Here is a 23,939-nt window from a genome sequence, read left to right on the forward strand (position 1 = left end):
GACTCTCATTTCATCCTGATCTTGATTGTACAGATTCAATAAGAAACCAAAGAGGGGGATTCAGTACCTGCAAGAACAAGGGATGCTTGGCACTACCCCTGAAGATATTGCTCAGTTCTTGCATCAAGAGGAAAGATTAGATTCAGTAAGGAAACCGTTTTTTCCTGATGCTTGTTTTTGCGTATGCTGATGTTTTTATACTAATTGCAAATCACATGATAGTGTTGTAAAGTGTTATAACATTATTCTACAAAGAAGAAAAGGAAACTTCTCTCTCTCCTAAGATTTGTAAGCTCAAGGAATTTGGAGTGTGCTTTAGAGCTATACCCTGTACTACATGCATCCTGCAGTTCGGTGAAGTGTAAAGGAAAAGACTGACCTACTTGAGCTGAGTCAAAATCTTGCCCTTAGTTGGTAGTATAGCTAGAAGCAACTTATTAAACTGTATGTACTTTAGTCCAATAAGGGACTGCCAGAAGTAACTGTCCTTCAGAGACAGCTGAAAAACAATGTGGTGCAACAATATGAAAAGCATTTCTAAATAACTTCCCTTTGAGAGGCAGCAAATCTAGATTAGTTCTTTTGTTGTATTTACAGCTAGCTGGACTTGGAAGGGTCTTGCAATATCTGGCTGAGAAGGGCGGGAATATCTTATGTTGGTACTGTCATGAAAAACTTAGCTTTCTGAAATGGCAGTCTGCACCATTGTGCTTAGTAGCCACCCTCATTGTTTTCTAAGGAAGGCTTGCATATGCCCATGCTTGCAGCTGTGACTTGAAGTCACAAATTTCAGTATTAGAACTCAGAATCAGCCATCAAAACAAATTTTTTACCTCAGTTTACATACATATACAGGTGTCTTTATCTGAATGCATGGTATTTTTCACTGTACTGTGTTGCGCTGACAGTGATCAACTTGGATGTATTTGAGTATCGGCTATTTATATTCAGGCAGCACTTGCATGTATTTGATATCTGTACTCTAGTGGGAATAAAACTGAGTTTAGCAGGCTTTTCATTCCTGTAGTAAGTTTCCAAACTACAAAAATCATTACAGCAGAGAACAAACAGTCATTGGTAATATTAACTTTGTCTTGTGCACATGTGGAATTCATCTAACAGAAAAAAAAAAAGGTGCATCAGTAAAACCAGAGGAGGAAAGTCGGCAGAGATGAGCATTGTGATGAAATATATGGCCAAAATCTTTCCTTTAGAGAGTAGAGAAGCAGGAATATGTCTTAGTTAACTGCGTACAGGCCTCTCTCTTTGTGAGATGTCTGGGCAGTAGGACTCTGTTGTTAGTATTTTCTACCATTTTCCAATGTAAATGCACTAGCTTTTGTTTTCTGTTCTTCTCTTAGACTCAGGTTGGGGAGTTCCTGGGAGACAATGATAAATTTAACAAAGAAGTCATGTATGCATATGTAGACCAGCATGACTTTTCAGGAAAGGATTTTGTTTCAGCTCTGCGCATGTTTCTAGAGGGATTTCGTCTTCCAGGAGAGGCTCAGAAAATTGATCGCCTAATGGAGAAATTTGCTGCTAGATATTTAGAATGTAACCAAGGGTAAGCCATACTTTGTCTTCAGAACTTTGAAAGCTAGATAATAAGTAAAAAATCTTAATATGTTAAATTTGCTGTTCTTTTTCTCCTTTGCCCCCTCAGGCAAACTCTTTTTGCTAGTGCAGATACCGCATACGTTTTAGCTTACTCAATTATCATGTTGACAACAGATCTTCACAGTCCACAGGTATGTTGCTAGAAAAATATTTCTGTAATCCATAGACATCTAACTTCCAGGCTTTGACGATGTAGTTGTAAAACGTTGATAATCAGCTCAACACTGATATGTGTGTAAGAAATAGGGTAGCTTACGTTTGTGCATCTTTTAAATAATTTTTTTGTGTGTCGTGGGTGGTGAGATTTTTTGAGTTGTTTTGGTTAGACTTTTGTGTTAGGTCTCATTTCCCTACACTGTGTCGAATACGAATTGTGTGGATTTGCTTTCCTATTACAGCACTCACAGTAGTGATCTAACCTACAGTCAAGCCAGAACTTGTGTAATTACTTACCCATTGATTTTTAACACATCTGCTCCTCATTTCAGTCTGTTTGAAAAAATCAGCTTTATTTTGATAAATACAGCTCACTTCTGCAGTGCATAATATTCAAAGTTGTGGTGATTAGCCATCATCATTTATTTAAGCAAAATCTGGAAAGAGTATTGAACTCTTATGAGGTTATGTTTAAAATAGATAGCTTGGTCTGTATGACAAGGTAAAATGCCTTTTTTTAATATACATGTAATTGATCTACAGATCCTACTGAATGTTTGAGTGTTGTATTGTCCACATGGCCTTGCATTATTATCTAGATTTGACAGTGAAGTCTTGCATATTTTGGATACTTAAAAATGTTTTCTGAATCAGCAGGTTTGTCCTTGGTGGTAACTTTTCATGTGTTTGGCTGCTTTATAGGCAGCATTGTAACTGCTATGACCTTGCCTCATTTGTTGATATTAATAGCTTCTTTCTGGGTTTCAGGTTAAGAATAAAATGACAAAAGAACAGTATATTAAAATGAATAGAGGTATCAATGACAGTAAAGATCTCCCTGAAGAATACTTGTCTGCTATCTATAATGAAATAGCTGGAAAGAAGATTTCAATGAAAGAAACAAAAGAGTTAACAATACCCACAAAATCCAGTAAACAAAGTAAGTAGTTGCAATGTTAGCTTTCTTCAAAGTGCTGGCTCTTCAGTTTCATGAAGCTATCCCCTTTTTAAAATGAGATGAATGAAGCAAGCATCACTTGCTTAACTCAAAATGAGTCCTAACTTCTAATTTCATATTCTGCTTTTAACATAAATGCATGATGCTACCTTCAAATCTGTGTTAAATTCAACTGCTTATTTTCACTTCCCTTTGCACCTGAATTACTGGAATTCAGGGCATTGACTATGGAGAAGGCAGATTTTGCTGTTGAACAGCAGCATATAGGGAAATGCGTTTGAGGGCTTCATGAAGTAACAGTGTTGCTGATAGGCATAGTGCAGAACAAACATGTTGGCTGTGCCTTCTATTTCTAAGGTAACCGTTGTATTTTTCTGCAATAACCAGTCTGTCGTCTTTGAAAATTTTGCATTATTTAGTGTCATGGGACCTAATTTCTGCACTTTTAAAATTCTTTCTCTTCTCCTCTCTCAAATACCAGAAAAACTTTTTTTGTGTTTTGCACAGTGTAAGGATCAAGATTTTACTCATTCTAGCTTTTCCACATTGAGAGACTGGACTTTTTCCCAACATACTCAAATTTGTATACTATTAAGTCCTGGGTTAGCCTTATGAAGAGATTGCTTACAGGAAATTCACATCTGGAAAAAAGAATCCCTCTTATTTTCAATGTTCGTTCAATTAGCATAAAGTTTTTATTGTAATTTAAGTAAGGTGATTATTACATTCTACTGGGGTTTAGTTTTGTGACGAGATGGATGTTCCATTACTGAAATGTAAAGGTGATTAAGGTAGTTCTCACTCAGAAAAAGGAGGTCCACGTATTTTTTTCTGTTTGGATGGATTGCTATGAAATTGCTGTTCGCTTTGATAGCTTAGTGGATGTGATATTTATGCTGTCAGTTGAGGTGATGGAGAAGAAGTATTTGTTGTGCAAATCTTAAAATTCTGTAAACATTTAAAATTAGGTTGCATTTCATACATAAGTTTGCCTGAAGTTAAATTTTGTCTATATTGTAAAACAAGTAACTTGCTGGTGTGGTAATTTCAGAAAGTAAATACAATACCCAAAAAATGCATCTGAGTATGGCACTTATTGAAAAAATTAAAATTATTATATTCCTGCTAAAGACGCACAAATAAGAGGAAAATATGTGTTTACAGGTGTTGCTAGTGAAAAGCAGAGAAGGCTCCTATATAATTTGGAAATGGAACAAATGGCTAAAACAGCTAAAGCTCTCATGGAGGCAGTGAGCCATGTTCAGGCACCTTTTACTAGTGCAACACACCTGGAGCATGTGAGACCCATGTTTAAGGTAAGATACATATTTAGATAATTACCTGGAATATCACATAGTTTCTTAATACCAAATGCTGACTGACAGAATTTGTTGAAAATACTAAAGATTTGTGTCTTGTATGTTTTGATCATTTTGTAAGTTATTTAACTTGCTACAGGAAAGGTGGGATTTTGAGCCTTCTACTCCAGTTTCATTTACCCTGGGATTTAAGAAGTTTCCATGCTGATAGAAGCAGCATCTTGATATAATGGAGGAGTTATGAGGAGTATGTTGAGGGGACAAAAGTACAAAGAGTAGTTAAAAACTTGAAATGATAGGATTTTTATATCGGGTGTGGAGGTGTAGTCAAAACAACAGATTAATAAGTGAGACATGACTAATCCCAGTTCATTGTTTGAGTCCCTCTTACTGCTTCTAAGGGAGATTACTTCGTTGCCTTTGGGGGGAGCAAATATCAGAACAAATTTCTGTCTAATGTTGTCTGTTGCAAATTTATATTTCAGAAAGGCTAGGACTGTCATCTAGTATTGGGAGGTAGCTGGACCTGTGTTAAACCATTATTCTAAAAACCTGTTGTGGTTTAACCCAACAAGCAGCTAAACAACAGACAGCTGTTTGCTCAGTCCCCCCTGCCCCCCTGCAGTGGGATGGGGGAGAGAATTGGGGGTGGGGTGGGAAGTAAAATTTGTGTGTTGACAGGAAAGGGAGGAAGGGGAAATCGTAATGGTAAAAGAATATACAAAGTAAGTGATGCACAATGAAATTGCTCACCACCTGCTGACTGGTGCCCAGCCAGTTCCTGAGCCACAGTTGCCGCCCCACCCCTCCCCCCAGCCAACTCCCCCCACAGTTTATATATGGAGCATGATGTCACATAGTATGGAATACCCCTTTGGGCAGTTGGGGTCAGCTGTCCTGGCTGTGCCCCCTCCCAGCTTCTCCCTGGCAGGACATGAGAAGCTGAGAAGTCCTTCACTAGTGTAAGCATTACTTAGCAACAACTAAAACATAAGTATGTTATCAACATTATTCTCATACTAAATCCAAAACACAGCACTGTACCAACTACTAGGAAGAAAATTATCCCAGCTGAAACCAGGGCAACACCTGTCTTCCCCATTGTGTTGGTGCAAAGCTGTCTACATCCCAAATGCCCTTTCCATACCAGTGATTCAGATTTGTAGATACTGAGTGTATTCAGTAGTGCATTATGCCTCAGTATGGTATTGAATATTAACTTTGGCATAACTAACTCATTACAGTTAACTGCCACTGAAATAAATTGTTGCGCCCTTACCACATGCTCTCATTTGCTGCCCTTCTGCAGGTACTGGTCCTCATATGATCCTTTTGTGAACTGCTTCAGGGAGGTAAATTCTTAGACCACTACCACTACATTAAAGAAGTGGTTCCCTGGAGTGCTCTGAGGTCAGGTTGAGCTCCAGGCCCAGATTCAAGAATCACAGAATCATTTAGGTTGGAAAAGACCCATAGGATCATCAAGTCCAACTGTTAACTTACCAAGTCCACTGCTAAACTATGTTCCCCAGCACCACATCCACACCTCCAGGGATGGTGACTCAACCACCTCTCTGGGCAGCCTGTTCCAATGCTTGACAACCCTTTTGGTGAAGAAATTTTTCCTAATATCCAATCTACACCTCCCCTGGCACAACTTGAGGTGATTTCCTCTTGTACTGTTACTTGTTACCTGGCAAAAGAGACCACCAACACCTACCTCGCTACAGCCTTCTTTCAGGTAGTTGTAGAGAACGAGGTGGTCTTCCCTCAGCCTCATGCAGGCTTCTGTAAAATTCATAGACTATTTTTCGTTAAGATACCAGCCCTATTACTCTATAACATTCCTAGCCTTTAGTATCCGAAAAGTAGATTTGCAAAATCCATTTTCTGAAAAGTACATTTGCAAAAATCCATTTTGAAGGAGCAAAATATGAAGCATCAGAGTAAATTAACACCCTAAACCTATTTTGTGAAAGAGCCAAGAATTAGCCGCCTTCTTACTTGAGCACGTTCATGAACTAATTAAAGTACTGAGGACAATGTAATATGTTGAACAGAGAGCTGTCTTCTCAAAAAAGTGAGAACTGAGGAAGTTAAATTTCACATTTTTCTTTAGACTTTTTAATTTTTATTTCAGCAAAACTTTATAAATTACTGGCTATCTCTTTCATCCATTGATGCCAGTGTAAAATTTATCATTAACTACATTTACAAATAGATTTGCTAAATGATTAAAAGAGATCAAAAATTCACTTTATGCACTCACCTAAGCAGCCCTGAATTGATTGCCTATTTTAGAGGCTTAATTTTCACCTTTTAATGACAAAATAGTCTATTATAACAGCGTAAATCTCGTTACAAAGCATACTATACAGATCTCTAGATAGTTCTGAAAGTATTTCACTTTTGCAATTTTTAAGATTAGTTCCAGTTTCAATCTGAATGAAAAATTAGAAGTGGGGGGGAAGCAACATAATTCTGGAACATAGAATCATAGAATAGTTTGGAAGGGACCTTTAAAGGTCACGCTATAGGGAATTAAGTCCTGGATCTAGGAGTTAATCTGATACCTTTAATACTGTCCCAGAGTTATGGTTTGGTGTGTGCAAGCGTTAAATGCTTTTCTGAGGTAGTGTTTTTAGAATTGCTGGTTGAAATGAAACCAAAGCTCTGTGGTGCATCATTTTATTATGAAATTAAGTGTGACATCTGTTGCTCCCTGCTGTGCCTGTTGACTCTGTATTTCATCTGGGTGACTTCAGGTAAAATTCTGTCTAAAATTGTTCTGGATACCCTGGGGTTTCCTCTCCATAACCATGTGTAGTTACGTCAGGATCTTCTGCATCTTCTGACTGGTTTTAATGCCTGTGGGAGAGGGAGCCTCAACCACAAGGACAGGACCATATGGACTCTCCTGCAATAACTTTTAGTTGAGTGTGTTATGCTCTCGGTCCCACCTAAGGCAAGAGGAATGGGAAACATCAACAGTGGCTTAGATACAAAAAGATGGAGGGCTGAGGGCAACAACATTAAAAGCAGAGATATCAAGGAAAGAGTCATACCCTGTCTCTTACTGTTGTTGTCTTACTGTAATTTTAGTGGAATTTTAGTGTGCTGCCCTGTTTTACCCTACCAATTGGGGTTTTTTCCATCTGGTGTTATCAGGACAAACTTGTCTTCCTTCAGTACGTGCCTTTTATCATAAAGGAATCTATTATATGCTGTGTTGGTTCTTGCAATAACTATTAACTCTATCTTTATTTCTCACTGAAGAAAGATAAAGGTTATCCCAGGAATAATGAAACTCTAATAGGCATCTAACAGACATAGCTTTGGGGTTTGGGTTTTGTTTGCTTTTTTTTCAGCTACCTGAAGATGGTTGTGTGTGTTGGTTGCTGAGGGAGAGTGCTTCTAAGGGGAGCATCAATCTGCATTACTTCTGTCCTATTCTATGTTTCATGTCTATTTTGTTCCATTTCCTTTTGGCAAAAGGCAACTTCAAGGTTAATGATGTGAGTTAAGGATGGAATTTATACTTTAGCAAGATGTTGAAACTATAACATTTCCTTCAAGTACTAGCAGTTGCGAAAGTAACTTTTATTTTGCGTATGTTCCAGTTGGCATGGACACCTTTTCTAGCTGCATTCAGTGTGGGTCTGCAGGACTGTGATGACACAGAAGTTGCCTCTCTATGTCTGGAGGGTATACGATGTGCAATCAGGATTGCTTGCATTTTCAACATTCAGGTAAAAAAAAAATTAAGATTGAGACAATACTTTGATTTATGTGCCAGCAAAATGTTAGTGATGTTCTAAGAGTCCTTGTTGCTGAAGCTATGCACTGCAATACCTAGAGGCTGCCTGCTTCTGCAATTACTACTTCATCTGATGTTTGACTGAAAGTGTTTTAAATGAAGTGACCTTTATTTTTCCTGGTATTTTGTGGTAAGTGCTGCCATGCCTATGTACTGAATCTTTATTTCCTCACAAGTTGACTACTTTTATGTCAAAGGGCTTTCTTTCTAGCTTCATTACAAAGCTTTGTTGTGATGTTTCATAAAATGAGTCTTTCTATCCTGTTTCGTAAGTAAAATAGTATTTCTGTGAACTGTTTGAAATACTGTTCTCAACTTCAGAGAGATTATACTAATCTGAGACTTCTATAATTGGATACGGTTTTAACAGTTATGGCACTGGAAATGTCATTCCTGATGTAATGCATGAATGTATCTTGCATTAAGCCCAATGCCAAGAATTCCAGACTCTCTGGCTCCAGAGGTTAATTCTGATTTAAACTTGGGCTTACTTTTTCCTCTTTTTTCCCCCCTTCACTTTAAAATAATTGGTAGTGGATGTACTATTACGTTATTGTAGATGATTACTTAATAAATGGAGTACTGGTCTGCCATAAGTCCATTGTACGGATAGCTGAAGAGAGTGGCAAGCAAAATTCATGTGTTTGACATTGAATTATTTCATGTGTATATTGAAAACATTAAAAAAAAAAAACCCAAACCACCTAACAATCAAAAAAAAACCCAAAAACTTTCATTACTAACTTTAAGTAAAAACTGTTGAACTATGATAAGCTAGCGAATGCTTTGCTTCCCTCTCCCCTGGCAACTGTATTTAGCAAATTCAGTAACTTTCTATCACTGATGTGGAAAGACACACTGGGACCTCTGATACAGCTGCTAAAAAAGCCCATTTGAGATCATGTAAGGTTTCCTTCCTCTCTTTCCACTGTGTTCCCTGCCCCTCAAACTGAACAGACACAATTTGATTAACAAAGGCTTCCCTGGAGCCTGCAGCTGTTCAATGAAATTAACATTCCTGTTATTTTTGTTTCTAAGCTGCAAAAGTGGAACTAGTACAAATATCTGTTTCAGCAGCTGAAGAGGGTAGCTCCCGGTCCTGCAGTGGTATCTGCCTTGGTGGGGAGGGCAAGGACACGTTTGCTTTAAGATCCCTGTGCTCCAAGAATGTACCTTCCTTCCATTGGCTTGGGGCAAACTTGATTGAGCTGGAGGTGTTTCAAAAAAACTACATTTCTCATTTGCTGAAATTTAAAAACTTGTTTTTGTCTTTTCAGTGTAAGTGATACTCCTTCTTGGTTTCTTATGGGAATTTGGTTTTGTTGATATCATTAAAAACAATACTGGTTTGTTCATGATTTCAGTACGTTACAGGATGTTTCCATTGCACAAGGTCCTGGTGAGATGGCAGTGTTGTCTGACTTCAGATGCCAGATAGCTCTGGTTGTTTGAAGGAGACTGGCAAATTTGTACTTGAGCTGACTTAGAGACCTTTGCTGTTGGAAGCATGTTTTTCCACTTGTGCTTAACTGGTGCTGGCAGCTTTTCTATTTCATTGAATAAACATACAGAAGTTAAGATTGGTGTCTAAGAACACTTAACATTAGTTTACACACCTTGAGAGATAATGGAGGGAGTCAGAGGCTTTTAGTTTTAAAGAAAACTCCCGAAGTGCACAATATAGTTCAACCTATGCATATTCCCTTCTAAAACCAAAATTAAAGATTCTGCTTTTAATTATTCATGCTTTTAATCTTAGACTGTCATACACTCTGGCTTTTGTATATATGTATGTGGGACAAGATACTCATCAAAAGGATGTACTTAATTTGCTTATATAATCAGTTTTTACTTTCTTGTTGATGGATGCATTGTTTAGCTGTTTTTCTTCTACTTTGGCTTAGAAAAAGGGGCAGAGGGGGAGGTATCTGTATGGTACAGAGAGGGAAGGTAGGACTGACAACCTTTTCCTTTTACGTAAGATACCCAGTCTGTAGACTCTAAAGCTTCTTTGCTTAGTACTCTTTCCATGAAGCTTCCATTTTTCTGTGCATATACATCATTTGCTGTACTACTGCCAGTGTACCCTGTAGTAGTTGGGTTTGAACGTGTCAGCCATGCTGTGTGGCTCTGTGAGAATCTACCTCTTCTGTCATTGCTCGCTGTTGTGGCATTCGTGTTTTCTCTACGAAACAGACATTCTTCCTGGGAATTTTTTTCCAATATTTTTGGTTTTATTATGTGCTCAATGATTTTTCTTTTCTAATTTCAAAATATCCAAACGGTTAAATGTACTTCGTAGTTGTCATTTGTTTCTCTGATGTACAACCATTTCACTTTATGCCCTTCAGATCATACATCACAGGAGAGTAAAACGTACTTATGAGCTCAGCTGTAATCCCCTTTTTACTCTTGTAATCGGTTCAATGAGATCTGAGGAGTTTTCTTTGGTATTTGTAGATACTCTACACATAAAAATTGGGTTCCTACATGTGGAACATTCTTTTCTGTGAAATTGATTTAATCAGCCTAGATTATAGGTCACTTGCTGTTTACCCACCCATGACAGTCTTGCCTCACAAGCTTCTGAGGTCCTCCAAATGGTGTAAATTAAATCAAATAAATTTTAAGCAGTTCTGTGGAATTGGCAAAATATGCCTTTTAGATACATTATTTAGATTCTGTTGCCAAAAAAAAAAATCCTACAACTTGAGAGAGCCTGCTAAGGCAGCATTTTCAGAGTAGGTCCAGGTATAGTACATGAATATTAAAAGCTTAGCTAAAAGCTGCATTTCTTCTGCAACAGCATCCTGTTTCCCAAAAAAGCCCCCCAAAAATCCAAAAAGCCTAAACCCAGAAACCTAGCAACAGCCTATGTGTTCCATGCTGTCAGACGTTACACTCCATGTTCCTGAATAGAGAGAGCCTGATTTTATCCCACAGCTTACTACAGAAGAACATGAGATATTTTCACAATGTAGAATTTTTTTGAAATCTGGTTCTAGGAAAAGACACATAAACGACGTAGTTGCTGAAATCTCATGGATTTTACTAAGAACAAAAAACTGAGAAAATACTTACAAGACAATTTTTTTTTTTCCTTGTAGCTTGAAAGAGATGCCTATGTCCAAGCATTAGCAAGATTTACATTACTTACAGTGAGTTCTGGTATTACTGAAATGAAGCAGAAGAATATTGACACAATTAAAACTCTCATCACGGTGGCTCATACAGATGGAAACTATTTAGGAAATTCCTGGCATGAGGTACAAGAGTATTTTGTACTACTTAAACTGTAAGAAAGTGCATGTACTGACTTTGAACACAGCAGTGTACTTGTTTGTATATAAATACAGTGGTTTTTAGATAAGTGCGAAGTATAAACTTTACTACATACATTATGTAGAATTGCACATTATGCAGCCAATTAAAGTAGCAAAACATGTCCAAGTGAGAAATAAAATTGTGAGAAACTAATCCAATAGTATTTAAATTAATATTTGTTTTAGAAGAACAGAAATATTTGTCTGACCTTGAGTGTTCAGAATTTTTTTCTTCTAAAGATCTGCCTAAAGATATTTATTTATTTATTACTATTTCATTATTTTTTGTTGATAAAGAACTTCTTTATTCTCTGGAATAGATTTTGAAATGCATCAGTCAACTTGAACTGGCACAGTTAATAGGAACTGGAGTAAAACCTCGCTACATCTCAGGGACAGTGCGTGGCAGGGAAGGTTCTTTTACTGGAACAAAAGATCAGGCACCTGATGAATTTGTGGGGCTGGGACTGGGTAAGTAATGCAGATACGAAGTACTTCATTTAACTGGCTTTGTTCAGACAAATACTAAGGTTTGTCCTTTGTTTTCATTATTGTTGACTGTGAGGTTCAGAGACAAAAGACCATGGAATAGTCCTTCTAAAACTCTTAGGCTTTGAAGAGACCTTTTCCTATTTCTGGAATACTTGTTTTGCTCTGTTAAGTGTTATTGCTAATATGGGAGAGTGGGAAATGTAAGAAAACGATACAGGGTTCATTTCAATTAAAATATAGCTGACCAAGTAAGAAAGGATTGTTGATGATATGACCAGATTTAATAATACTGCAATATTAGCGCACCAAGTATTTCACCAAACAGGCAAGTTAGTGTGTGTAGGTTAAGTAGCCTGTTATGAAACTTTATGAGAAATATGCAGTATTCAAACCAAGTGGGAGATTAAATTTTTAGCTTAGGTTTAGCCTAAATTCTGAAATTCTGCTTCCTTCTCTTTTAGTTACTTCAGTACTGAGTAAGTGCCTTTTTTAGGTTGGCCTGAGAGCCAAAATTTACTCCATAAATGAGATGATGTTTCCTGTCTTCCTAGAAATTTATACAAGTCTTACCTTAAACTGTCTTAAAAAGGTTGGTTTGGTCTTGGATGTTTTTTGGGGGTTTTTGGGTTTGTTTGGGTTTTTTTATATAGGACTATGGTTAAAGACATACAGGTGTAGGGTGTTAGGAAACTGTGGAAGCATCAAGGAAGTATATATAACTCCATTTGACTGTTAGAAAGTTTCCGTTTTAGTGTGGTGCTCAGTATCTTCTTCAGCTTCACCCACAGCCAAACCAAAGCTATGTGTTCCCTGAATTTTTCTTTTTTTTTTCTTTTTTTTAAGGTGTGGTTTTTTGGAGGTTGGTTTGTTTGGTTTTTTTGAGGAGTAATGATTATTTTACTAGTTTCCGTGAGCTTGGCTTTCAACTAGTCCTAATCGTCTGGCTTTGTGTTCTCCTCAGGCAGTTTTTCTTATTCTGCAGTCAGTCCTTTTCTTTCCATTGTGCTCTCCTTTGGCCTGCCTCTCTGTACTTCCCTCACCTCGCCAAGAGTTGCTGAAGGGAAACTTTATGCCTGGAAATTAATGTCTGCCAGCATCTCATATAGTGAGCTTCTTCCTGCCCTTTTAATATGCATCCTCGAGTTTAGTGTTCCCTGATGACCTATACAACTTTGCTATTTCCAAATGCTGGCAGTTCCTCTAAGCTGAAGTGACTGGCCTTTAAAAATTTTAAGTCCTAATAGCTCAAGAATGTAAACTGTAGTCAGGTGTCTCTAAATCATGCTTGCTGGTCGTTGGTGTAGGTCCAGCTCATAAAGACTTTTTTCCCCTCTGTCAACTATGTTTCTAAGGAAAATAGTCTATGCCCAATGAATAAAATGTTTCTGCCTGAACTGAATTTCTGGAATGCTTGTTACAGTGCACATATGGAAACTTAACTTTTTTTTTAATAATATCACTTAAATCTTATAGGAAAATGCCCATCTCAAAGGAATTTGGTTTTCATGCGCTTTTAGAGGCTGTTAAAACATAGTCATTTTCTCAGCTGTTTTAGTTTTTTCACTCTTCTCCACAAATCCGATGTTGCAGGTACTTCAGTTTTCTTTTTGTGATCACTCTGAAGTATGCTCTGGAACGATGGCTTTCTAGCAACCTTCCTATAAATCTAGATTCCTGTGAAGCACCCACAGTGCATGTGTCCATATACACAGACACATAATTTATAGGAAAACAGTTGTTTAATTGGAGTAAGTGAAGTTGCAGTTGGGTGATACAGAAGCTTCATCTTTCAAATCTGCTTGCAAAATCAGACATGCATAAGCAGCAGCATTCACTCTTCTTGCTTTAAGTTAGAAGTGTATGGCCTTTTAAAAAAAAAAAAAAAAAAAAAACACAAAACCAAAACACAGAACCAATGCCCCAAACCCCTTTGCTCATTTATTGCCTGAACAAGGATTCAGGTGTGCATTCTTCAGGGATCTACCTTGGAATGTCTTCATCACTCTTGCATTAAGTTTGTGCTGTGGCCCTTTTTCGTTTTATGTGAAAATTCATGGCATCACAAGCATGTGGCTTGTAAAAGTAAATGAATAAGCGTCTATTCCTTTGCTTCTTTGGTAGGAATGTTGTCTTACTTGGAGTTGTAACTTTGAAGTTCAGCTTTCTTCTACTCTAGTTTCTATTTACCAAGTTGGAAGACAAAACCTGCTGCTACGAGTAGGTCATAGCCAAAGTGTACTACTTAGGTAACCAGAAATCCTGTTTAATAGAATCATAGAATCATTAAGGTTGGAAAAGACCTCTAGGATCATCAAGTTCAACCGTCAACCCAAGACTACCATGGCTGCTATACCATGCCCTGAAGTGCCATGTCTACACATCTTTTAAATACCTCCAGGGATGGCGACTCTACCACTTCCCTGGGCAGCCTGTTCCAATGCCTGACAACCCTTTTGGTGAAGAAATTTTTCCTAAATTTTTCTTTCAGGAAAGAAATTTTTTCTAACATTTAATCTAAACCTCCCCTGATGCAGCTTGAAGCCCTTTCCTCTTGTTCTATCGCTAGTGACGTGGGAGAAGAGACCAACACCCACCTCGCTACAACCTCCTTTCAGGTAGTTGTAGAGAGCAATAAGGTCTCCCCTCAGCCTCTTCTTTTCCAGACTAAACAACCCCAGTTCCCTCAACCTCTCCTCATAACACTTGCTCTCCAGACCCTTCACCAGCTTTGTTGCCCTTCTCTGGACATGCTCAAGCACCGCAATGTCCTTCTTGTACTGAGGGGCCCAAAACTGAACACTATCTGAGGTGCGGCCTCACCAGTGTCGAGTACAGGGGGACAATCACTTCTTTAGTCCTGCTGGTCACACTATTCCTGATAAAAGCCAGGATGCTGTTGGCCTTCTTGGCCACCTGGGCACAGTCCTGGCTCATGTTCAGCCAGCTGTTGACCAACATCCCCAGGTCCTTCTCTGCCAGGCAGCTCTCCTCCCCAAGCCTGTAGCGTTGCATGGGGTTGTTGTGACCCAAGTGCAGGACCCAACATTTGGCCTTGTTAAACCTCATGCAATTGTCCTCAGCCCATCGATCCAGCCTGTCTGATCCCTCTGTAAAACCTTCCTGCCCTCCAGCAGATCAACACTCCCGCCCAACTTGGTGTCGCCTGCACACTTACTGAGGGTGCGCTCGATCCCCTCATCCAGATCATTGATAAAGATATTAAACAAAACTGGCCCCAGTACTGAGCCCTGGGGAACAGATAGTGCTGTACAACAGCGGTGCCTTGCAAAGAATTCCAAAATGGGAATCTGAGGAATCAGTATTCTGTAAAGCAGAATTATATAGGTGACTCAATGTTTCATTGTAAAAGATCTCATAACATTTGGAATACAAATCTGCTGGCTGTTGAGGTTTTCCAGCATTGATTATAAATCCTGCAATAATGAGGAATTCTCAGCTGGCAGAGTTAGTTAGGGTTACCTGACTTACTGGAAAAAGCTCTTCAAATCCACTTCACAGGGCTGCTTGTTTGATATGTTTCTTAGCTGATGCATTATGAAGATTCAAGCTAATTGATACCAGCATCTTGTGTGCTTGCAAGAGAAGTCTTAATCAAACCCAACAGTATTATACACTGCTGAAATACTAATATAAGACTAGTATTGTATGCATATATGTACAGAAAGGTTACTCCATAAATGTCGTAGAAAAATACTTCAGGCAGGTTAGTTTATCAAGTTTGGACAGCCTTCCAGCCACCTCCAGGTGGTGGAGCACATCAAGATTCTGAGGCAGACTTTTGGGAGGCAATCTGAAACATGAGAACTTTTTGTCGCTGCAGAGCTCCGAGAACAGAACTGCTGGCTTACAGAACTGCTGGCTTTCTTTCAGTCTTCTGTTCTCCCCTACCTATCTGATAGGCTGGCTAAGAAAAAAAAAAATCAAACAACCCCAACAAAACAACCAAACCCTAAGTACAGGGTAGGTGGAATTACTCAGAATGGTTGCAAGATTCCTGCTCTTTTTTTGATGGAGGGGGCTTAGAGACTGCTAGAAATGTCAGAAATTTGGTCACAGTGAAATTAGTGTTTTCTTAACATGAGCTTTCCCAGGTGTGGGTTACAGTTTCTAGCCTCCAAAGTAAATATTGCTATTTTTATTAACAGATTTTTCTAACTATTTTAGGTGATAATTTTGCTGCACTTAAGATGTAGCTTTAAGATGGAGTTTTGGTGGGAGCTCTTCTCTGTGAATGATTAAAAAGAAAAGCAGTCAGGATGGATTTACTCACTTGCTGCTAATAAAGCATGAAAAGTTCTCCTCTGTGCAGTATTCTCTATCATATGTTGTGTATTTTCAGTAGCAGAATTACCAAAGCTCCATTGAAAGATGGAGAGAAAAAGGTGTGGTTCTTGTGCTCTTGAATTTTTTTCACTTGTGTTTATTCATACAGTTGTTCCGAATGTGGACAATTTTCTGCAACTAATGTAGTTTATACATGGACAAAAATTCTAGAGAATTAGGACTTAGATCGACGTGCAACTGTTCACGGAGATGCCCAGCTCATGCAAGGGAAATGAATACTGCTCTTTTTTGTGAATTTAAAAAATGTTTAATTATAGCGATAACAGCACAATTTCTCTTCCCCTTTCTTCCCAGCCCTTTCTGTGTTATCTCTTACCCATTTTTCATATTCTGTTCACTGTAGTTGGTGGAAACGTGGACTGGAAGCAGATAGCAAGTATTCAGGAATCCATTGGTGAAACTAGCTCCCAAAGTGTTGTCGTTGCTGTAGACAGGTATTGTATTAAATTTGCTGTTGCCACCTCAAGATTTTAAAGCAATGTTTGAATAGCCTGTGCTAATAATAGGACATTATTATTTACCCCTATTTGGAAAAACCTAATATGAAGGTGCTTTTCAGTTTTGTAGGTTTTTTCCTTTTTTATAGAGTGGAAGTATTTTTGCAAGAAGGAACACAACAAGATTTGGCAAGAAGGCTTTTCACTGATATAAAATTATTACAGGAGAGATGCAGAATGGAGACTGCTGTACTGTCTGGTGAATCTTGATTTGCTATATATAGTAACATTTAGCAAATCTCATTTTGCCTTAGTGGAGGCAGCATTATTGACAGACCCTTCTCCTCCTAAATGTAATTACTGACTCCCTGCTTTCCTCTAGGTTATGTAGATGCTGTCTGAAATTACCAAAATTGTTATTATTCCAGTCTTGCTTTCTATGAATCATATTTATCATAACTGGATTTGATCAGGCATAATTCATACCATAAACATTTCCTGTTTATATCATAAATTACTGATCAGATTGGAGTGTTAATGGATCTTGCTCTCTCAGCATGTAAGAAATCAGAAAACACAGTTGTCTTAATGGTTGTCAAAACTGACAGTCACAAAGGGGTATCATTTTGAAGGCTTACAACCATTTCTGTGATTGAGTACAGGCAGCAAGATCAATGTGAGTTCAATGAAAGTTGCCTTGCAGTTAAATCACATCAAGCGAACTGGAGGCTTAATGTCAAACACATAATAGCTCTTTAGGTTTGTAGTATTTTTCCCTTCTTCATAATGGGAAGAGTTTCAAGTCTCTATTTGTCATGGTAAATAGGAATTGTGCACTCTGGAGAAGTTTGACTTCTGTATTTGGAGCAGGGCCCAACAGTTTACAGACTACTGACACTATTCATCAGTCACTGTCAATGAGCGGATAGTATTAGAAACAGTGCTCACCTCCCAGACTCCATGCATGCTTATGGGAGTTATTTTTAAACATTAGAAACAATTGAAATATTTCTGGTTTTATTGTCAAAACTCAGTATTTTTCTACAACTACTAATAGTTTTTTAATAAATAAGTCAGGGGGTGTCAATATATGTTAAAAAGATCTTGAATGCAGGTTTAATAGATGCTTTTTTAAGAAATTGTAACAATGTCTTAAACTGCACTTCACAGAATATTTACGGGATCTACACGGTTGGATGGAAATGCTATTGGTAGGTTTTATCTTTTTTTTTCTTCTCTTACCCTTGTAAGCTAAAAAGCAACTTTGTCTTAAACTGTGGCAAAGTACTGCATTAAAATCTGTGGTCATTTAACAGTGGATTTCGTTCGCTGGCTTTGTGCTGTATCTATGGATGAACTGCTGTCTGCTACCCACCCTCGAATGTTTAGTCTACAGAAGATCGTAGAGATTTCTTATTACAACATGGGCCGGATAAGGCTACAGTGGTCTAGAATCTGGGAAGTTATTGGAGATCATTTTAATAAGGTATCCCTGTTAACAGTTATACTACATACTACTTGAATTATTGATAGAAACAAATTCTACTTAGAGATTTGTTGGAAAAGCATGTGCTCATCTGAATGATACTGTTTTTACTGTCCTTGTGTATAAGTAGCTTAAAACACAACAAAAATTGTAAAGCTGGACAGGCCTGCGAGAAGACACAGGTACACAATATAGTTCATGTAAAAGCAGGAGTAAATATTAAGGTCTTTATCATGAGCTGGGGCTAGAACTGGCTGTCTTTAGTTATGTCTCCTAATTTTGGGGGGTGTTTTATGAAGCTTGGGATAAGAGGTTGTTTCCTGTTAAGTTTAAGTTGATTATTTATCAGGTGAATGCTTGACATGCATTTTTAATACAGCTTCTTGAAGTCTTTCTAATAAGCTAGCTTATTTTTAGAAAGTTTGAAATGCTAGGTTATATAATGTAGAAAATAGCTGGAATTCGTTAGGGATTATTGAGGCGCATTAACAATGTAGTTTATGGAATTGGCTACTGTTTAATTTTTTTAATTTTCCAGTACTGCTTAGTTCTCCATTATCAAATGCGAAGGCAGCTTGGGCTGAATCTGTAAGAATTATGATGCAAGCTTACTATGCATTTCTGTTCTGCGTTATCAGGTTGGCTGCAATCTTAATGAAGATGTAGCTATTTTTGCAGTAGACTCATTAAGGCAATTATCAATGAAATTCTTGGAAAAAGGAGAACTTGCTAATTTCCGATTCCAGAAGGACTTCCTAAGACCGTTTGAACATATCATGAAGAGAAACAGGTAATGACATACAATTAACTGAATCGCCTGGGATCATAAGCACCAACTTTTGCAATTAAAGTTTCAAATTGCTTTTGTAAAATCAGTTGCTGGAGAGTTGTACTGTTCCAGTTGATCGTGTAGTTTAGTGCAAACAAGTATTGTTTATTATCTTAATTTAGGTCTCCTACTATTCGAGACATGGTTGTACGGTGTATTGCACAGATGGTAAATTCCCAGGCTGCTAACATTCGTTCTGGCTGGAAAAACATTTTTTCAGTATTTCATCTGGCAGCCTCAGATCAGGATGAAAGTATAGTGGAACTTGCATTCCAGACTACAGGACACATTGTCAGTGAGTATTGATGATATTCAGACATCATGAAAGTCTATGTGACTCCAGAGACTGAGAAGCTTTGGTTTTCTGTTGGCTCTACAGCCTGCATAGTAAAGCCCGCTTCATGCTTTAGAAGCAGTGTTTCACACTTTTCAGCCAATCTTCTGGGAGAATACTTTTGAAAATAATTCAGTAAGATTATAGTTATCTGTCTGTCTTTATGCTTAAAAAAAAAAAAGTATCTGTAGCATTCTGTATTAAAACAAGTCAAGCCTTAGATAATTTTACTTAATGTGTACATTTTCACTTAAGTGAAGGATTTTCCCCGCCTAGAAAAAAATATGTAGTTATTTTACTGTTAGGTTGTTTGCTTATCTTTGCCCTTGTTTCTGAATTGTGCTTGTCTATGGCCCTGTTTAGGAGAAAGTACTGCACTAGGTTGCTCTATGATCCCTGTCCCCCCTGCCCCCTTCCCATTCTAATCTAGATTTCAGGCATTAAGTGCTATAAGGGATCTCTTTATTCTGTCTCAACCTCTGCAAGTTCCTAACTTTCTCAGCATTGATGAAGAATGTTTTGGGGTTTTTAGTTCTTCTTTTCCTCAAAAATGATTTTAAAATCAAGGCAACAGAACCATATCGCTGAAGGAAGTCTTTTTGTAGATGTAACTCTGTGCTTTATGTAGCCTTCTGAAGCTCTGATCACACAGCCTAGTGTTAAACAGCAAGCCTATTGCTCTGTTATTGCTTAACTGTTAAATTTCCCTCCTTTAGACTCTTTAGACTAGAAGCTACCTTGATTTATTTTAGACTCTTACTTACTGTCAAAATACAATGCATTCTAGATGGCTTTTTTTTGGTTGAGCATTCATTTTTTTAAATTTTCATTACTACTCAAGCATTTGACAGCACCAATTAATGAACCAGTCTCTCATGACTTCTGTTACAATCAGTTTGTATTAGAATTAATAGTTTTTAAAGCATGACACTTTTTTTTCTGTTCACACTTTTCTCCCAGCAATTGTGTTTGAAAAACACTTCCCAGCAACCATAGATTCTTTCCAGGATGCAGTAAAGTGCTTGTCTGAATTTGCCTGCAATGCAGCATTTCCGGATACCAGTATGGAAGCGATTCGCCTCATTCGCCACTGTGCAAAATATGTATCTGATAGACCTCAGGTATAGTCTGTATTAATCAAATTATAAGTGCTTTAATCAACAGTACTTTTATAAAGAAAAGAATACTCGCACTAACCTTATTGGCTTCCCTTCAAGTTTCAGATATTAATGAGAAATGTATTTTATTCAGACACAATAGGAGTATAAAATGTCAGGCTTTAAAAGTATCAGAAATTTTTTTGTTGTTTTGTTCCCCCCTGCCCATCCCATCCACCCAGTTCAGCTGGTGGCTAGCTTTTCTGAGAGCTGCTGGAATTCAACGTCTCTCAGGATCTGCTCTCTACTGAGAAATGTTGTGAAGAATGCATAATGGCATAAGCAAAAATGCTTGATATCCTCAAAATGTTATGGTAGATGCTGACTTTCAGTGCTGTCTCTATAAAAAGAGAGTAAGAGACCGAGACTGAACTGCAAGCAAAAACTGGTGCTTGTATGTATCATCTCATTTATGTTTTTTAGTTTATTTTCCATAATATACTAAGCATTACTTTGAAAAACCCTTCACTGTCCCAGTAGTATTATTTTGATTGCCAGCCCACCTGAGGTATCAGGGTGTAATACTAGTACAGCAGAGATTGTTATTTACAGCCCAAATTGTGTTTTATTTTGGAGAATCTAACTCTTACGACTCTCTATAACCCTGTGTTTTCTTCTAAAGGCATTCAAGGAATACACAAGTGATGATATGAATGTAGCTCCCGAAGACAGAGTGTGGGTGCGGGGATGGTTCCCAATTCTGTTTGAGTTGTCTTGTATCATCAATAGATGCAAATTAGATGTAAGAACCAGGTAACAATCAGTATTTGTAATTCAAATTTTAAAAGGCTTTCTTTACACTTTCAAAATGGGAACAACTCTCTTAAGTCACTCTACGATGGTTATGTTTACTACGTATTTAATTCAGGTGCTAGGTGGAACACCAGACTTCAAAACGACTTTTAAATAGATGCTGGAATGTAGAAATTAAATCTGTGTTCTTCACATACGAAATTTTTATCTTCTGTTTAAGAAATAGTGAAGTTACGTGGTTGTGATTGCATTTTGTTAAATAGATTAGTCCCTTAAAGTTAAATATTCAAATAATGCCTGTTTAGGATGAATAGCCATGAAATCATAGAGATACGAACTATTTAAACAGTTCATTTGAAAATAAATTAAAGCTTAAGTAAATTAAAATATAGTGGCTGTTTTCCATTATTATAGAACCTGTAAACTATTTAAAACACCTCAGCTTGATTTACAGTCGATGCAATGGATGCAGTTTATGCATAGAACACAGTAAAATGTAGAAGTCCACTTCTGACTCTCCTAACATACAACAAACAAGTGTTATTTTAACAAAGGAGGTCAACTCTAAATGGTCGACATGCATTAAATACACACACACCCCTTTTTTTTAATAAGGCATTACATTGGACTGATGTCCAAATCTTTTTTTTTTCAGTGGCAATACTGATCCTCTCTGTTCATTAGTAAATATAAATATATGATGTTTGATTCCATGATATGCACCCTTGTTACTTATTCCACTTTAGTGATTTGTCATAGTTGACCTGGTTAAGCCTCGTCTCATGTTTCCAGTTTTGCTCTGTTTAAAACAAATGTCAAAAGCTCCATGCAATGAGTAGGTTTTTAGTGGACTCCAACAGTAAAATTCTGTTGGAATCTTTTTGGTTTTAATTAGAACTCATGACCCCAGTCCTGCCTGCCTGCCTTCCTGTGTCTTGCCATCATACTTACTTTGAGGATTTTTAGAACTGGTTTTATACCGTAATGCTTGACTGGTTGAGGATTGCAGAAACAGTTGAAAAAGCAAAGTACTCTGATTTCATGTAAAACCTGCTTATTTTCCTTGAATATGGCTTTTCCCTTATAAAGTGTATTCTGTTGCAATTCTTACGCTGAATACAAGAGGTTGTATACAAATCATTCTACACTTACACATCTATGTGAAAGCTGTGCATCTGAACTCCCTTTATAGTTGGTGAAGATTAATACTCATTTCTAGACCTCTTTCTTATCTGGAAATACTCGTTCCTTTATTCTTGTGGTCCTTTGTAAATAAGTCAGTTTCTTACTTAAATTTAAAATCACCGTAATTCTCAAAAGTGTTTTCTGGCTATTGCCTGAGACTTCTAAGTGCTTTTTAAACAAGCTGATATTCTGCTTAGTTGTTGTGTACTGGTGTGACTGATCCACGTCAGATCAATGTATAATATTCTTAACAGTATTTGAGTTTATTATTGCTTTTGCACTTGGACATATTTGGTCTAGTGCATGTCTTTTTGTAAGTCTTAATATATGTTGTTCTTTCTTCATTTCAGGGGCTTAACAGTAATGTTTGAAATAATGAAGACATATGGTCATACTTACGAAAAACACTGGTGGCAAGATTTGTTTCGGATTGTCTTCAGGATATTTGACAACATGAAACTGCCAGAACAGCAGACTGAGGTGAAAAAAGTGGGGCAAGATAATTTACAAGATCTGTATTTACAGTAGAAAACCTGATTAGTAATATAGCTTATCAAGTAATGTAAGGCAAACCTCAAAACTTGCATGGTTGACCTGTGGCTCTAGTAGCCTTATTTGGTTTTATTAGCATTCTGCTGGAGTTATTGTCACTTTTCTCATTTTTTTTAAACCATGTGTCTAAAAGATCTAGTAGTTTCCACAACAAATGATAGAAGAATAGCATAAAATACAACATATCTAGGGTTTGTAAGAACTGCAACTTTTATACATGATGCCTGGAATCGGAGACACACGTCATCTCATGGTAACATGCTCAATGGAATGAGGCTTATAATCAGCAGTGAAGTCACAATTAGAAGGATTAAGTCCTGCTAGTTCAAAACTAGTTCAAAGACCAAACAAACAACAGAAAACAGCACTGTGCTTTCACTGCACCCTTTTGACCACCAGTCTGGTTTTGACCTGTCAAACCAGGACCAGGTCCTGTCCTGACAAGAAAGTGAAACAGAAATGGGGTTACTAATGCAAATTATATGTAAATTATTAAAATTAGAAGTTTTGATCAAGACTGTCAACTGTTTAGGTGGCTCTGTCTGACTATTTGTAGAGGGACATGGCTCACTTTCTGAGTTTTTAGTCCCTGGAAAATATTTAGAAGAAACACAGAAAGCTTAGCTTGATGTTAAACAATTGAGCTAGGGTTAGCCTCTAAGTTTAATGGCAGACTTAGTATTTCATCATGGTAAGTGCTTGGCAGTCCTATAAACAGGTCTCTTAGAATAGCTGTTTGCCTGTTCCTGTGTGCTTTGGTTGGTTTGTTTAGGGTTTTGTTTTGTTTTGCTTTTAAACCTGCTAGTTAGCAAAGCAAAAGTTGGGGCTCCAAGCTTTGCAAGGGATTTTGAGATATAGAAAGGAATTGCAAGTCTCTATAAAGCAATTCAAATTGAGTAAACAGAAATATCTGCCTGCAGGGATATGTATCCTAAAAATTCCACCTTAAAGTTGTAACTTTTTTTTCCCCCCTTCTTAGAAAGCTGAATGGATGACAACTACTTGCAACCATGCACTTTATGCAATATGTGATGTATTCACACAGTATTTAGAAGTACTTAGTGATGTTCTTCTGGATGATATCTTTGCACAGCTGTACTGGTGTGTGCAGCAAGGTAGGACTGTACCAAATTACATTAAACAATGTTAACATTTT

The 23,939-nt window shown here is 37.5% G+C and overlaps 1 protein-coding gene across 1 annotated transcript in view; it reads left to right on the forward strand.

Annotated features, from left to right (window-relative positions):
• The window catches only part of ARFGEF1 (ADP ribosylation factor guanine nucleotide exchange factor 1), a 100,578-nt gene that overhangs the window by 63,352 nt on the left and 13,287 nt on the right, over nucleotides 1–23,939 (forward strand). Inside the window, exons 15-31 of the mRNA XM_064442586.1 lie at nucleotides 34–145; nucleotides 1,362–1,567; nucleotides 1,667–1,751; nucleotides 2,545–2,716; nucleotides 3,899–4,050; nucleotides 7,674–7,802; nucleotides 10,978–11,136; nucleotides 11,514–11,664; nucleotides 16,394–16,484; nucleotides 17,658–17,698; nucleotides 17,804–17,973; nucleotides 18,612–18,763; nucleotides 18,925–19,097; nucleotides 20,097–20,257; nucleotides 20,916–21,046; nucleotides 22,582–22,711; nucleotides 23,763–23,898. Of these exons, the coding sequence (XP_064298656.1) occupies nucleotides 34–145; nucleotides 1,362–1,567; nucleotides 1,667–1,751; nucleotides 2,545–2,716; nucleotides 3,899–4,050; nucleotides 7,674–7,802; nucleotides 10,978–11,136; nucleotides 11,514–11,664; nucleotides 16,394–16,484; nucleotides 17,658–17,698; nucleotides 17,804–17,973; nucleotides 18,612–18,763; nucleotides 18,925–19,097; nucleotides 20,097–20,257; nucleotides 20,916–21,046; nucleotides 22,582–22,711; nucleotides 23,763–23,898 (2,351 nt within the window). The remainder of the gene's footprint in view (nucleotides 1–33; nucleotides 146–1,361; nucleotides 1,568–1,666; nucleotides 1,752–2,544; nucleotides 2,717–3,898; nucleotides 4,051–7,673; nucleotides 7,803–10,977; nucleotides 11,137–11,513; nucleotides 11,665–16,393; nucleotides 16,485–17,657; nucleotides 17,699–17,803; nucleotides 17,974–18,611; nucleotides 18,764–18,924; nucleotides 19,098–20,096; nucleotides 20,258–20,915; nucleotides 21,047–22,581; nucleotides 22,712–23,762; nucleotides 23,899–23,939) is intronic.

This window comes from Phalacrocorax carbo, chromosome 2 (assembly GCF_963921805.1).
Source record: "Phalacrocorax carbo chromosome 2, bPhaCar2.1, whole genome shotgun sequence".
Classification (NCBI taxonomy): Eukaryota; Metazoa; Chordata; class Aves; order Suliformes; family Phalacrocoracidae; genus Phalacrocorax; species Phalacrocorax carbo.